A 17,263-nucleotide genomic window follows, 5' to 3' on the forward strand; every position below is an offset into this window, starting at 1 on the left:
CACCAACACTTTGGTATTTTTAATTTTTCTTTTTAAATCCCACAGGCTCAACGCCGCCCACTTCTCCTCCAAGAACATCTTTGGCCCTCTCCCCCAACTGGGGGGCAGCACTTCCTCTCATCACTTCAGTGCACGTGCCACCCAGGCCCAGCACTTCAGGGAGGCAGCTTGGTTTCAGGCAGCAGTGTTCTTGTCAAGGATGCTCAAGCTTTACCAAACTTGCTTCAGGGCATTTTTATTTAAAATGCTCTTTACAGTCAAAAAGTCAAATGATCACATTGCATAAATGCCCCTCCGAACAGACAATGCTCTCAACTGTCCAAGGCATCCTCTCCCTCTGCCCATGACAAAAAACTAGTAAGTAAACAAGAAAAACTCTGAAAGTGGAGATGAACATGGAAGAACACACTTGGAGGTCCCACAACTCTGGAGGCTCAAGCAGGAGGACCGCTTGAGGCCAGGAGTTCAAGATCAGCTGAGCACAACAGCAAGACCCATCTCAAAAATAAACACGGCCAGCTGACTCAGCAGCTAAGCACACTTGCCACCAGGACTGACGACCTAAGTTTGAGCCTCAGGTCGAACTCATCTCCTACTCTCAGCAGTGATCAGTCCTCTCCCCAGGAAGAGGCCCTGGGCTGTGGGATGGTCTGCATGTCAAATACGTTGCTCTGATTGGTTAGTAAATAAAACACTGATTGGCCAGTAGCCAGGCAGGAAGGATAGGCGGGACAAGCAGAGAAGAGAATTCTGGGAAGTGGAAGGCTGAGTCAGAGAGACACTGCCAGCCGCTGCCATGATAAGCAGCATGTGAAGATGCCGGTAAGCCACGAGCCACGTGGCAAGGTATAGATTTATAGAAATGGATTAGTTTAAGATATAAGAACAGTTAGCAAGAAGCCTGCCACGGCCATACAGTTTGTAAGCAATACAAGTCTCTGTGTTTACTTGGTCGGGTCTGAGTGGCTGTGGGACTGGCAGGTGAGAGAGATTTGTCCTGACTGTGGGCCAGGCAGGAAAACTCTAGCTACAGCCCTGGTGCATCTCTGAGCAGAACCAGTTTTACCCAGACCTGAATGTAAACAAGAGGATTCCTTTCTCCAACAGAACAGAACACCCACCCTCCACACCTCTTGTCCTCTGAAGGCCGGGAACATGAACTGCAGAGGTGACCAGATCGTTCATTCTACATTAACTATGGCCACGTCTAGGCTGAAATGAAGAGGCATGACTGAAATGTGCCTGGAGCCACTGAACACCTGGAGTGGAGCTGCTGCTGTCCCCAATTCATTCTCGACTATGACTCTCTCCACTCTCTTGCAGTCCCCTTGGTATCTTCAGAGAGTCGCTGCAGGAATGAGGTTCTCCTCCACCCAGCTTCTCCCGACAGCAGAGAAATGGGCTCTGGGCAGCTATGTACTCTCAACTACAGTGCGTGCTGGACTCCAGGCTGGCTACCCAGACCACCCAGACAGCTTATCCACAACCAGCCATCTGGGTGGGCCCAGCAGGCCCAAGGACATAGTTGCAGTCCTCAGAAAAAAGCACAATGCCCAGCCCTAAAGATGTAGGCAGAGAAGGAGTGTGGCTTGGCTCTGAAAAGAGGTACTACCAACCACACAAATGGGCCAAGAGGGCAGAGACAGGAAACGGATATCTCCTCCTAGTAAGACAGAGATACAGGTAAGGCTCCCAGGCAGAAGAGGGAGGTCACAGCAAGCTGACCACGGACAGGATGCAATTTTTTTCATGAGGATGCTGGGCAGGTCAGAGCTGTAGAAATCATGAGCCCAACAGATGCAGTAGGGACTTTCACTGGAGAGGCATTCTCCCAAGAGGAGCTCCAGAGCAGTAGTGAGACCTCACTCCCCATGGAGCCTGACAGAAACCCCATTTCTCGGCCCCTAACCTTGCTGATTACTGGTGAGGCCTCACACAGCTTTCAATAGCTCTTGTCCAGTGTGACTATACATCAGGTAGCAGAACGGTGCCTGGGGTCAACGGGGAGTCACATGAAGACTCGGGGAGCCAACAGGTCGGAGGTCTGAACAACAGTGTGGCCACGTCAGCAGACAGCAGACAGGTGGGGCCACAATGCACAGGTGTAAAGGAATCCAGCCCTTGCATTTGCTGGCTAAAACCATGGGAGCTGAAGATGGAGAACAGAGCCCTATGGGTAGAAGGACTCTCCAAAAGTGCCACACTTAGCCAGTTCATGTTTTCAGGTACGCAAAACCCAGGAAAATATCCTCTGACCCCCACAACAGAGAATATGTCGGCAAATGAGTAACAACGTTGTGACAGGCACCACATACCATCCAGAGGGCCACAACTTTGTAGGACTGCCCCACTAAACTTTTACCAAGTTGCCAGTCTAGCCCTAGTCACTCATGGCCATACTGTCCCTATGGAAGCTACTGCCATTGAGGGCATTTGCACAGCACAGATCTTCATCCTAGGGCACCTGCTATCTGTCGTAGGGAGCCATGGAGGATGGAACCCACCAAAACCAGCAGAGGCAACCCCAAGGCCCGGGAGTCACACATCTAACCCAGATGAGAGGCACCCTGAATGGTGACACAGAGCAACGGTTGGACCAGACGACCAGGCAATCATGAGTGCTGTGGAAAACCTTACCCAGAAGGCAAGTGCAGACCTGCTGGTGCAATGGGGCCTTTTCCTCTAGTCACAGCCTGACCTTACACACTAGGACAGGGGACGCCTCTGACGTTCAGGACAGACGCAGTACCTAAAGTAGTTACAAGGGGGCAGTGGGGGGGGGGGGGCAGAGGACAAGAGGGAGTGACACTTTGTCGTCCTTCAGGTTCCCAATAATGAACTTCAAGAAATAAAGCATCAACAAAAAGGCTAGAGCCTTGGAAGTTGAAAACTGACAACTCCTCGAGGATCCACCCTGATGGGGCTACTGGCTGGCCCCTCAGAATCTCCCTCCCTTGCACTCTGATCCCAATACCTGTCACTCATCCCAGGAAGTATAAGGGGGGGAGCAGTAAAGGGACAGAAAGGAAATGGGTCCTTACAGGCTGACACCTGGCAGGCACTTCCAGGAAGTGAAGGAAGGGGCTGTGAAGTTTCATTTGGGGTTCAGAAGAAGCAGAAGCCAAGGTTAAGTACATGCTTCCTAGTGTGCCCCAACTCAGGACTCCCCACTAGAGAGGAAAACGACCATCTCCTACAAGACACAGCCACTCTGATCACTCAGGCACAGAGGAGGCTCCGTCCATGTGTTGGATGGGGCTGAGGTGCTGGGGAGCCGATACCTGGGTTTCACTGTGGTTCTCAACAGAAAGGTCATCTTTCCAATGCATCTTCCACAGCCCTGTCACATCAGGGCCAAGCCCAGCCAGCAACCAAGTCACTCAATCAGCGCCTTTCCAAAATACCACAGCACAGAACCAGGGACTGTGGCCACATTCACATCCGTCCGGGTTCACCGCTGCCTCATGTGACTGCATTATGGCTTAAGACTGATTCAAGTGGTTTTAGATACCCCTGTTGTAACACTCTACAGGAAACACAATGGGACAGTAGTTGCTGGTACTATTATTCACCCACTTCTGGTGAACTCACAGGCACACAAGAAATGTTGGGGTCTGTAAAAATTAGGAGACATATTTTTATAAATCAGGCACATAGAACTCCTAAGAAAATAGGCATTAAACATCATAAAGCTACTATAAATGCTTCCTACACACAGTAAACAGTGTCTAGACCAGAGGACTGCTTGCACTCTGTAAACAAGCATAGCTTCTCAGAGGTTTTCCAAGAATTCTTCACTCCTTCATTTCACTTCACTCTTGCTAACAGGTTCTCACAAGCCAAGCCAAGAGGACCCACTTAGGATGTGTACTTTCACCAAGGAGGCAGTAAGATGGAATCGCTAGTCCTGGTGGAAACCTCTAACATGCACACCAAACAAGCTGCATTGCAGCATGGAGCTACCCAGCCTCACAGAACAGGGCTCTGAGAAGCTGGAGAACGAGTCTTGGAGAGGCCTGTGTTTACAAGACAGGGAGGGCTGCTATCTACCTGGAACTTGGGGCTAGTGAGGAAGGGATGTGGGGACATCAGCAAGGACACAGCTGCCCTCGAGGCGGAAAGACAGACAGACTGTCCTGGGTCTGGAAAGCACCACTTGCTCTAAAGTAGACTAGCTTCCCCGGGTGGGACCTCTGCCGATCAAAAGAGCATCCAGACAGCAGTCAGTGAAGCGAGGCAAACAGTCGTGCACTGAAGACAGAACCACACAGCGGGGCTGCTGAAAACAGGAACGAGGCTTCAAACCTCTCTCAAACTAGAGGCCACTCTGATTCTGGCAGGCCCAGGGCCCATTATCCTTCGACTCAAAAGTAAGTCATAGGCCGGGCGGTGGTGGCGCACGCCTTTAATCCCAGCACTTGGAAGGCAGAGACAGGCGGATCTCCGTGAGTTCGAGGCCAGCCTGGGCTACCAAGTGAGTTCCAGGAAAGGCGCAAAGCTACACAGAGAAACCCTGTCTCGAAAAACCAAAAAAAAAAGTAAGTCATGCCTCTTTGCGTCTGTGTGGGGCACTCCTTCCCAGGTAAAGACAGAATCTGGTCCCCATTCTTGAGAACCCCTGGTAGAAACACCAACGTCAACCTGCAGTGAAGCCATCCATCCAAGCTGGGGTGACAAGAAAACAGGTGTCTTCTGCCCGAGGACGAATGGGAATGCAGTGTTCCAGGCTGAGAAACGAGGGCAGAAGGGACAGGGATGCACAAAAGCACCTCTCGTACCCGAGGACTGAGGACCAGACGCGCCCCAACCCTGACACCACACGTCACCTCCCAACGCCTGCTGTCATCTGCACAGCCTCACTGCTTCTGCCTGGCATGTCTCCTTAAACCAGATCCATTTACGGCTGTTTGGGAACAGCCCAGGCTGGTCTCCAGTTCCTGGCTGATGTGATAAGGAACTGATGTGTTCCTTATATTTGTCTTATATAACAAAGAAATAATTGTATATTACTAAAGTACAAAGTGTCCTCCATGAGCCAAGGGCCAAGTCCTCAGTGTCACAGTCAGAGGAGCCCGGCCAGGACCTTTAAGGCCTATGGCGTTAGAGGTAAGATCTCCAATAACTGAAAATAGTAAAGGCGATCATCTGGAAGAACATTTTTAAATAGCAAGTGACAGTGGGTTACAGGGTATTCTCCCAGACTCTGCAAGGCCAACCCTTGACACCACATAGCTCTGAGGTCCCTAGATTCCATGTGACCCTCTGCTGGGATGTCCTCATCCATCCAACTTTCATTTCCAGTTTTAAAAACAGACACCAATGGTATTTCAGTAATTTCTTATGCAACCTCTTAAAAGTTTAAATTTATACTTCACCAGACATGAAAGTCTAAACTAGGTCAGTAAGCAGCACGGCCTCCTGGGGGATGCTCAGGGCAGGCAGGGGAAGTGGGCAGGGGAAGGACTTCCCAGGGGATGCTCAGGGCAGGCAGGGGAGGGGCCTTCTGGGGATGCTGCCCTGGAAGAGGATGGAACAGTGGCCAGAGCAACTTTATCCCTACCTCCGTGCACGAAGCCATGAAGGGTGCAGTCCGAGGGCCCCACCAGGTGGATTAAGCTGGACTGGCTGTAGCTCACTGTGTTCGGCTCTAGAAAAGAACAGGAGAGAGATCGGTTGTTACACAGATGGGTCTCCACATCCCAACAGTGGCAAGGCCACTACTGTCCAGCATTCTGTCACCAGAAGTGTCTGCCTGCAGTCACTTAGGCAGGTTTCTCTGAGATAATGGAGGTCTCAGGCAGTACTAAGGAGCCTCTATCAGTGAGTCACAGTGCACTCTGGGTATGGTGGTGCCCACTAGACCCTGCCCACGGCAGTCATTACATCCCTCAGCTAGACGATTCCAGACTTATCTCTGATCCTCCACAGGATGTCATCATCCAGATAACTTTCCATTCCAAAAACACAAAAAGCAAGGACAGTGTTTCTCTACTTCCCAAATCAGCCCGGAGGTCTCAGCCTTGACAGGTGTCTGGGCTGGCTTCCCTCTGAGCAGCCTCCCCAATGCACGACTGTCGTCGTCGGGGCAAACCTTCCAAGAACAGGAGACCACAGCACAGCTCCAGTCACTCAGCGCTGCTGCCAACTATCTGGGAAAGGCTTCACTTAAAACAGGACCCAAGGGCTGGAGAGATGGCTCAGAGGTTAAGAGCACTGGCTGCTCTTCCAGAGGTCCTGAGTTCAATTCCCAGCAACCACATGGTGGCTCACAACCATCTGTAATGAGATCTGGTGCCCTCTTCTGGCCTGCAGGCATACATGCAGACAGAACACTGTATACATAATAAATAAATAAATCTTTAAAAAAAAAACAGGACCCAAATCCTGTCCCTGGGGGCAGATGCCATTCCTCCAGCCTCCCTCTCCTCAGCAGGTAGAGTCAGGGCCGAAGGTGTGACCCAGCCCAATTTGCACACCCATCCTGCCAAAAGCTTGGGTCCTGGAGAAGCCCTCATTCAGACCATGCTGGGATCAGTAAGAGGCACCTATCCCTGCCCTGGCTGTTGAAGGAACTGCTGGACCAGGTCCAAATAATAGGCACATGTCAGGTCCCAAAGGTATTGTCCTCGTCTGGCCTTAAAAAATATTTCTCAGCGGCAAAACAGCTGGTGGCATGAAGGGTGGTCCTAATCCAGAGACCCAGGTCTTCTAAGTGTCAGCTGTCACCTGAGATTTGGATGGCCCTACCTGTTACCAGATGAATGAGTCCATCCACCATTCCTTTGTCCTTCCAACACAACACTATCGAGAGTTGGACCGTTAAAGAGGTGATTAAGTTATAGAATAGTTAAGGTGCAACCAATCAAACACTGCCAGCATTCGTGTAGGAGAACACAGAGAGGGGAGCTCATTTGAAGAGACGGGGAGACCAACATCCACAAGCTAGGACGCCACCGCTAACAGTGACTGCGGACGTCAGCCTCCAGAGGGCAGACATCGGTTTTCTGTTTACCCACTAGGCGGGCCCTGTGTAGCTTGAGCAAGCACAAGCCACCTGGGATTCACAGTAAAGCCAGGTGTCTGAGCTGCCGGTCAGCAAGAAAGCCAGAAAGCTGGGGTCTCGGCTTAGAAACTTACTCTAAACTCAAGAGCGTTTGCCTGAGACAGCTTAGAATGCACAGGCTCTCATTTCAGACTCACACAAGGAACGCAGGTCCTCGGGGTCACTGCAGGTGGGAGGCCTAAGACAGCCTCCAGCCAGAGGTCCTTTTGGACACCAATCTGCTCTGGCTCGGCAAGGCATCTTAGTTTTGTCATGGTGTCTGATCATATGACTCTCAAGATACCTTCATTACTGGCCACTGTGTGGGGCTGTCAGGTGACAAGTGAGGGCCCCCAACGGCCAGCAGACTACAGTCAGCTGAGGTGACCTGTGACTCTGAGAGTCTTACTTATCTATCTTATGCCACTTCAATGTCACCTCCCAGGACCTAGGAGTACCCAGATGGTGCTGGGCCTCAGGGCAGCTTCTTTACACCTTGAAAGGCTACATGGGACACTAATCTGAGCTTGGGCGAAGACCAGGCCCCTGACTCTCCAGGGCTCCTCCCACCTCCCCAGCTCTGCGTGGCTCTGCTCTGATTTGGGAGTGGGAAGTGAGCAGTGAAGCCCACACCCTGGAAAGCCCTTTGCTGAGAAGAGTATCACACTGACTATCTGCCCTGAGGACACTGCCTAGGGGGCTGGGTGGAAAGCAAGCCCCAACAACAGTCCTGAATGCCGAGCATCTCCTTGGCTGTCTGAGAGGACACTGAGAGGCCGAGGCTGCCAACACTTCACTGTGTTACCTCTGCTTGCTTGGTTGCCTCATAATGACATGAATGGTGTGTTCTGGAGCAGGACTGGACACCCACAACCTCCAATGTGGCCCATCTCAGACCTGCTCTACCAGCGAAGAGACCTGCGTGTGGTGAACACCAAAGGGATATTTTTAAACGTCAACCTAGTGCTGGGATGGAGCTGGGGGCAGCATTACCTGCTCAGCATGCACAAGGCACAGAGTTGATTCCCTAGTACACAAAAACAAATTGAAAACTGCATACAAAACCTTTCTTGGCCAGGTGGTAGTGGCACACACCTTTAATGTCAGCACTTGGGAGGAAGAGGCAGAGGCAGGCAGATCTCTGAGTTCAAGGCCAGCCTAGTCTACAAAGCAAGTTCCAGGACAGCCAGGGCTACACAGAGAAATATTGTCTCAAAAAAACAAAACAAAAAATCTTCCTCACATGACCAACTCAACAGTACGCTCAATGTACAGGTCCTTGCAATCAACTTCAGTTACCTGAATTCAATTCCTAGAGCCACATGGTTGAAGGAGAAAACTGACTCCAACAAGTTGTACTCTGACTTTTATAAGGCTCAAGATGACATGCCTGTGCCTTTTCATAGGCACATGAGTATACACATACACACAGACACGCGCGCACGCGCACGCACACACACACACACACACACACACACACACACACACACACACACACACAGTCTTTTACAAAAATCTTTCTCATTGTTTTATTTTATTTTATGCCTATGTCTCACGGCATACCCTGGCTGGGCCAGAACTCACTATGTGTGGACCCACCACACCCAGCTTGTTTTTATCCCTTTTGATAGCAGGTCTTATGTGTCCCAGGCTGGTCTCCAACTCAGTCTGTATCTGTGATGTTGGGCTTCTGCTTGTATAACAGGTGGGAACCACCATGTAAAACCTATGTGGTGCTGGGGATCGAACCTAGAACCTTAACTATGCTAAACAAGCTCTCTACCACCCAAGCCACTGCCTGGTTCCCTTCTTTCTCACATTGAGAACTGACTGTTCACACAGCAACGGGAGGTGCCCAGGTCAGAGACCCCACTGTTGTGCTGTCCTGTCTGAGAACACTGGTTAGGCCAGTGTCAGCGCTCCTAGGAGCAGGAGCTTTCAGTGGACAGGAGCACCAGTGCTTCTTTGGTTTCCTCCCCCATTTGGCCATTAGCGAACTCCCTGGGGCTCTGTAGGATCAGCTGGTATCTATTTTCCTTCTGCTGGTTCACAGCTCCTGGGGTGAGTGCTTCCTTCTCTGGGCAGTGAGTCCAACACAGCCACTCCCGTGTCCCCCACAGTCTACATTTTAAGTGACATTGAGAACACGTGAAAGGGGTCTGCTGTGAGCAAATTCATCCACAGAAATGGGAATGCCTTGAATACAGACACCAATGAGGTGCTGCCCAAAGAGCCTTTTTTTTTTTTTTTTTCAGAGTCCAAGGGGGTAATACCATTTTGCCAGCATGAAAGGCAGGGCACACGTGTCTAAATTGTATGCCCACTGAGTTAAGGCAGGGCACACATGTCTAAATTGTATGCCCACTGAGTTAAGGAAGGACATATTTGTTCAAATTACATGCCTCCTGAGTTAAGGCAGGGCACACATGTCTAACTTGCATGTCCACCAAGTTAAGGCAAGGCAAACATGTCTAAATTGCATGCCTACTGAGTTATGGCAGGACACAAGGCATGTCTAAACTGCATGCCTACTGAGTTAAGGCAGAGCATGTCTAAATTGCATGCCTCCTGAGTTAAGGCAGGGCAAAAAGCATGTCTTAATTGCATGCCTCCTGAGTTAAGGCAAGGGCACACATGTCTAAACTGTATGTCCACTGAGTTAAGGCGGGGCATAAGGCATGTCTAAATTAAATGCCCACTGAGTTATGGTGCTGGGGTAAATGGCTGAATAGAGGCAGGGTCATGGAGACCTTTGCTTTCATTGCTCTTGGGCAGGCAGACCAGGAAAGACACAAGCTCCAGAAAGAAGCAGCCAGTTTTTAAGCAGAACCCAGAGTGAGCTGAGTTCATACACTTGGGACATCAAAGACCAGATACACCTTCTGCCTCCAGACCTGGAGCTGAGGGAACTTGAGAGCAAAAGCCTGTCAGGGCTCAGCTCTGAATCAAGAACCCTGAGATAGTGTGGCTTTCTCATCCACGTCTGTCCATGGAGGAATAGTGGAGTGGGTAAGGAAGGATAAAATGCACAGGCTTGGAAAGTAAGCCTGGGAAGAACTGTGGGTGTGGTCACTGTCCTAAGAACTGGCTAGAAGTGACCAGATCCACAGGGGGACTGAAGATGCTCTGACTGGTCCAGTCTTACAATCACTTCGGAACCTCACATGCAGACAAGCAGGTGGGTGGTGAGTCCTATTTCCCTGCGTCCACTGTGAATGGTGCCAGTGTCAATAATGAACAAGGAAGAAGCTTCCAGTTAGCAGTGGCATCTTGGAATACCCAAGAGAAGAAACAGAATCCAATTAAGGGCTATCCCCATGGCCTTGGCCTGATACACTGGAGGGCTTATCACTGTGTGGCTCAGTCAGGATCAGGTGCCTGTCGTTTTGCTGTTCCCAGGCTTCTGCTCCCTCATCAACCATAATCAACCCATCTTCCCAGTGCATCAGATGTAGGACCATGAGGTGTTGCATGCCAACACTGTGGAGAGGACTACACACCACCAAGGCTAGACAGGACCTCATGACTGTCCTTGAGATAAGGTTTCTCCATGTGCAAAGACACTGAGATGGAGATGATGGGAGCAGAAGGCAGGGCAAGCAGAGCCAACTGACTGTCAGGCCTGTTTTCTCCCTGTCCCACACACATACACATACAGAGGACCACGCCTGCCTAGCTTCATTGTGGGGCAAGGGGGATGGCCACACTACTCATGAGTCTCAGAAGAGCTGTGGGCTGCTTCTAAACCTGACCTATCCAACATCTGGAATGTGAGCCCATGCAATGACCCTTCCAAGAGGATCTTCAAAGCCACTTGTTAGTGATGGTGAACGGTAACAGTTCAATTAGCTTCCACAATAGGCAGACAGCCTTCTATATCTATGGAGTCAACCAACTTCCAATCAAATATACTTGCAACAGCCGGGTGATGGTGGTGCACACCTGTGATCCCAGCACTCAGGAGACAGAGACAGGCAGATGTCTGAGTTTGAGGCCAGCCTGGTCTACATAGTGAGTTTCAGGATGGCCAGGTCTACACAGAGAAACCCTGTCTCAAAAAACCAAAACACACTTGCAGCACAAGCAGCCGTGCACATCTGTGATCCCAGCATTCAGGAGGCTGAGGCAGAAGGCTGCTGAGTCCAAGGACTGCCTGAGTTACACAGTGAGACCCTGTCTGAGAAGAACTGGGAGGAGGGGAGTATGTCCGTATGTGCATACATAGAGGAGCTTTTGTCATTATTTCTTAAATAACAGAGGTTAATTACTATTGTTTAATAGCATTTACATTATGTTAGGTATTATAAGTAATTCAAAGAATTAACGTACACAGGAGGTTGTGTGTATACAGTGTGTGAGGTTATATGCAAGCCCCACTCCATTTTATACATGAGATTTTATGCATCCTCAGATTCTGGAAACCCTCCCCATGGATGCCAAAGACAGACACCATACATACATACAGACAGACAGACAGACACACACACACACACACACACACACACTCACACACACACACACACACTCACAGTATTGAATTGTATATGATAACTACATTCAGTTTTATCAAACAGATGACGAAGCTACAGGAACAAAGGGCCTGAGTCCCCCAGTCTCCACCATTTGGAGGAGAACCACCCTCAGGGGAACCCAGTTTCAAGTCTGCCTAAGCAAGAACTGCACCCCGATTTATGCACTAACATATTGGGTTTACCTGCTGCAGCAGTTACTATGACCCTAACCTTTAAACCTGAAGTTTCCAAACTATGTGGGGACCCCTAGTGAAGCTCCCAGGGAAGCTCCGGCAAGGCTTCATAGGTTCCAGACACACTCCCTTCTCAGAGCCCATCCACCTGCCAGGAGTCCTTCCCTGCTCCATGTACACCCAGCGCCCTTTCACCCCACACGCCTGCAGCTCAGTGGCTGCCTTGTCTGTTTCCACCAAGGAAAGTGAGGATCAGATGCCCAGAGAACTGGGATAGAAAGCCAAGCAAGCTCCAGAACCTTCCCTCCCTGTCTTCACATACCAAATTCCCCCAAGACTAGAGTTGAAGGAACCAGGATCATGGCCAAGCTGGATGGTCACGGACATCAGAGAGGCACTTCAGATTCAGGACTGGGTCCAAAAGCCAGGCTGGCCTGCCTCTGCTCTCCAGGGGGTGGCTCTAGGCAGACCTGCCTGGGCACTGCTGACCCTGGAAGGCAGATCTCATTCCAGGACAGGAGCTTGTTGGCCTGCCGAGGCTCCCTGCTGCTCTGCCTGAGGCAGCCTGGAAGTGGACACTATTTCAAGCACATGTGAAGACAGCACTTGGTCATGTCTGAGGTGATGCTGATTGCATCATAAACCCAACAGACCTGGAAACAGGGTCCTGTGGTCTGAATCACCACAGTGTTAAAGCTAGGCAGCTGATGGTCATGAACCTGGCAGCTCAAAAGTAACCTGTCTCTTGTGGGACAGAGAAAACCACACAGAAAGCTGCCTTCTAAAGAAGTATCAGACTCCCTAAGGACACCTACCTAAAGACAGGTGGCCCAGAGGTTGCTAGGCAACACTGTCTGAGCCCAGGTTCTAGCTGCACAAGTGGTTAGGGGTGAGGCCAAAAGGTGAATGTAGTGGGGGAAGGGAAACATGAATGCTACACTGTAGAGCTCTGTCCTCCAAGAATGACATGGGCACGGCCACCCTGAAGTAAAAGTAGCTCTAATGACCCACATTGGACCCTTGCCCACAAAGTTCCCTAGTGAAGGGAGAGGGAATTCATAAGACTGTTCACTAGGTGGTGTGTGGCCCCTTCCTGCCAGGGTATACAACAATTGCTGAGAGAGAGGGGTATAGCTGTTAATACTCCTGAAAACCACCAATCCATCACCTACATTCCTGGAAGCAACTTCAGTCAAACTGACTGGCTCACCAAGCGAGACGTGGGAGAAAGTCTCTCCTTCTTCCACTGCTGGTACTCTATCTAGGGTGAGATGTGTGTTCCTAGCTCCCCAGGAAAGATGACACACAGCTACATTTTGGAAAGACACAAACCTTGTCCACACTGCTCCTTGTGGACACAGCACCCCACCAGCCCGCTCACCCAGGAGAGCCCACCACACAGGCAGAAGGACAGGCACAGGGGACCCAAGAGAACAGGGATGGTTCTGCCAGGAAATGAAGTCAGAAACGCAGTTATCAGAGACTGTGAGGAGGGCTTGATGGCAGAACACTTGCCTAGCTTGTGGGAGGCTCTGGATTCAATCCTCACGACCCAAGGGGAAAAAAAAAAGTAACGATTGGGCATGTGACTCCTGTTACACACTTTTCAGAGCTGCATCTCAAGTCCAATCAGCTGAGGGAGATGTATTTTACAAGACACAGAAAAACAGATCGTAAAACTCCACCAGAAAGCCCCGAGTTCACACGCCAACTTCGGTCACTGTCAGCCAACAATGGACCACCACGCCCAGTTCAGTCGTCATGCACTGCCCACCCCCACCCCCCACCCCCCACCGCCTTTCTCTTTTGTTAAAAGCAGATGTAGGGGAAATAGCCCAACAAACTGTAAAGGTTTTAGAGGCTGCATACCCCACCGGCCTCAGATGACGAGAGTTCCAGTTTGAGGGAGCTGCGGAAGGAGGATGAATGACAGGCAAACCGCTAGACACTCAGGTAGACACTGGCTGAGACGCCCTGTGCCCAGCAGGGCCACTTCACCACAGTGCCAGAGTGTGCTCAGGCCACACAGACTGAGAGAGCCAAGAGACAAACTTCCACCACCACCCCCAGGGGCCTGAGGCACTGGAGGTCAGGAAGTCCTCTACTCAGGGACATCATGGAACCCAGCACAGAATCACGAGTATTACAATGAATCTAGGCTGTTTCCAACAAGATGGAGAAGCTCCTAGTACATTCTAGAAAGAACGTATCCTCTGCGTACTATGGCAACTGTATGTGCAGGGGTGCAAAGAGTCACAAGCATCACCAGGAAAACCTCCCTCTAAAGGTGGGTCCACACAATCCCTCACGAGTTCCTGAAGGGTCAGACACACGCCAAGACTCCTGCCCTGGCTGTCATTGAGGAACCTGGGGAGGCCTTGTTTAGTTTTTGGACAGACACTGCATGAAAACACATACCAGCCTGGTAGGGGACAGCAGAAGGGAAGGAACACTCCCACAAGGAGAGCTGAAGTTTGTCACTGGCATAGTGAGGATGACAGAGCTACTCAGAGGCAAATGTCTACCCATGGGAGCCTGAGAAGAAATGGCACTTAAATCTGTGACCATCTCCTGACCCTAGACCTTTTTGCTACTGATATGGACATTTGCTCAAAAACAAGCTCCTAAGCAAACTCAGAGTGTCAACAAAACAAATGCTCTACACGAGCCAGTGGCCCTCTGCTGAGACCGGAAGGAGCTAGTATGGCAGGACCCACCCAGACTCACTCTCAGGAGCTGTTAATGCCACCTCTCCCTGCCAGCTGTGCTCAGGGCAGGACAATGGACAAAGCCTGACTCCAGGAGAGAACTCAACACCCAAGAGCCCAGAGGATAGTGAAGTATACTGGTGAGCCCTTGGGTAGGTCAGGAAGATGCCCCTGAGGAATGGCATCTACCCAAGTATCAGCCTCCCCCTCCCCTTCCCCAGCTTGCTTCTACCTGGGTTCAGGACAGGCTGGACAATGTCCCCGTTCCTCCACTTGGTCTCCATGCGCTCCAGCTTCTGGGCTTCATAGCGTTTCCGACCCTCTTCCTCCAGTTCCTGCCGTGAATACTGTAGAAAGGAAGCCAGATAGAGGGTCAGGTACGGTGGGAACACAGCCTTCCTCCATACCCTTGGGACTCCAGGTCTCCCTTCCAGCATTCTGTAATAGGAACTGTCCCCTTTCTTCTGATGACATGACTGCTACATAATAAGAATACAGGCCAGATGAAAGTTTCTCGGTGTGCCCTTCACCAGAGACAATCTTCAAAGCTAGATATCTGTACATCTGTGGATATATAAAAAGTCCTATCACTGGCCGGGTGGGGGTGGCACATGCCTTTAATCCCAGCACTCGGGAAGTGGAGGCAGGTGGATCTCTGTGAGTTCGAGGCCAGCCTGGTCTACAGAGCAAGATCCAGGACAGGCTCCAAAGCTATGCAGAAAAACCCTGTCTTGAAGAGAAAAAAAAGTACTACCACTGGACATGAGAGCTGGAACAACACTGCTTCATTATTTCACTGCAACACAGTCCATGAGACTGATGGTCATTTAGCAATGGCCCTCTCTGCCCTTACAATGACACCATTCAGAAGATTCTTGACTACATCCTGTCACAAGTGCAACCACCCCTCCTGCCATCTTTGCTAATCACCAGCCAATCAGCACGCAGGACCTTTGCAGCCCGGAAGCCAAGGATGTCAGCCCACAAGGCACTCCTGATGGATCATAGACGTTTTGGTCCGGGAAGTGTGAACATAAAATCTACTATATTGCATGCCTTTAATCCCAACAGCATTCAGGAAGCAGAGGCAGGTCTCTCAGAGTTAGAGACCAGCCTGGTTCTCAGAGTGAGTTTCAGGACTGTCAGGGCTACACAGAGAAACCCTGTCCCAAAACCAACAAATAAATAAAAATAAAATCTATTCCACAAGCCCAGAATGATGGGGATATGGGCTTTTCACTGCAACATCAATGGGACATTCAACACTTCCTGGCCATAAAGGGGACACAGCACACCGCCTCACTTCCTCCCTGGGATCCTAGGGGTGCTGGGTGCTAGCCTTAGGTGTGTACCGAGTCTATTGTCTACCTGCCCTCAGAAGCCTCCTGTGCTGAGCCACCAGAGGCAGACCATTCTCCCCTCAACCCAGCCCTCCATGCTGACCCCTGCCTAGCATTCTCCAGAAGTCAACCTCACCTCTGCTTCCTCACTCAGCCTGCATTTCTGGCCAAGCCCTCTGGCTCCTCTCTACCTGTCAAAGCCTCTCTGACCATAAATTCACGTCAGATGGCAGCTTTAGACCTCCTTTCTAAAGACATGCTCTTGCTTCAGGCTTGGCTGAGCAGCTGAGCAGGACTGTGGGGATTAACTACCCATCCCCTTCAACTGGATATGCCTCTTCAAAGTAGGCCAAGGAGGGAGCTGAGAGGTTTGCTCAAAAGAAAAAAGCCAACCCCTACTGCAAGGAGCATTTGACACTGCAGGAGGTACTCAACCTTCCCCTCCACGAGCTGATTAGTTCCTCATGCTCATGCCCAGCATTCGATGGCGAGAGCAGCATCTGCCTGTATTTGGCCCATCACCCAGAACTAATGGCCGGACTCCCACATCCTCAAAAAATGCCCTCCAGAGACTTTAGAGGGGACGGTGCTGTAGCTCAGCGCACAAGGCGCTGGGTTCCCTCCGCAACACCAGAAAAACAACAACAAAGCCGAGCACTGGCTGGAGAGATGGCTCAGGGGAGGTGCACTGGCTGCCCTTGAGGAGGACCCGTAAGCATCCGTAACTCCAGTCCCAGGGGATCCCACACCCTCTTCTGGCCTACACAGGGCACTGCTCATATGTGGTGCACAGACATACATTCAAGCAAGCATTCATACATAAAAAATAAAAATAAAATCTCAAAAAACCAAGTTTTAGGCCAAGCACAAAGGTATCACAACTGTAATCTCAGAACATAGGAGACTGAGACAGGAAGATTGTTCCAAGTTCAAAGCCAGCCAGGGCTACAGAACACGATCTTACCCTAAACAAAACCAAGAAGGCAGAGAACGGCTTGGCAGGTGAAGGCATTTGCTGCCAGGCCTGACAACCTGAGTCTGGTCCCTAGACCCACAGGGAGGGAGAGAGGGCTGACTCCTGCAGCTTGTCCTCTAGCCCCACAATCATGCTATGACGTACATGCTCATGTCCACATGTATACAATATAACACACATGATTTAAAAAGTAAAATAAACAAAAATAAAGAGGAAAAATGGCTGTTTAATAAGAGCCACCCCCTCACCCAACCCCCGCCCCACACACACACAACTGCATCTCAAACCCTCATAGTGCCCGCAGACTTGTCTGAGCTATGTGTGCATGGAGCCCGAGGGCCTAGTCCTGGACCCAAGCCTCACAGACAGAGGCCCAGCTGCCTTACATGCTGGCAAACTGCTAGCACATTCTAATGTAAGGCTGGCCCTTCACCCTACCCCAAGGGCCTGCAGACCCAGCTGATTCAAAGGAGCAGACAGCTCAGTTCAAAT

At 50.7% G+C, this 17,263-nt stretch overlaps 1 protein-coding gene across 2 annotated transcripts in view; it reads right to left on the reverse strand.

The window, feature by feature from the left end:
- The window catches only part of Acot7 (acyl-CoA thioesterase 7), a 96,345-nt gene that overhangs the window by 28,924 nt on the left and 50,158 nt on the right, over positions 1–17,263 (reverse strand). For both annotated transcript variants that reach the window (XM_052718542.1, XM_052718541.1), the window contains exons 5-6: positions 14,688–14,802; positions 5,561–5,647 (exon numbers count right to left, since the gene is read on the reverse strand). In XM_052718542.1, coding sequence (XP_052574502.1) covers positions 5,561–5,647; positions 14,688–14,802 — 202 coding nt within the window. The remainder of the gene's footprint in view (positions 1–5,560; positions 5,648–14,687; positions 14,803–17,263) is intronic.

This window comes from Peromyscus californicus, unplaced genomic scaffold, assembly GCF_007827085.1.
Source record: "Peromyscus californicus insignis strain IS unplaced genomic scaffold, ASM782708v3 Scaffold_5__1_contigs__length_169319896, whole genome shotgun sequence".
Classification (NCBI taxonomy): Eukaryota; Metazoa; Chordata; class Mammalia; order Rodentia; family Cricetidae; genus Peromyscus; species Peromyscus californicus.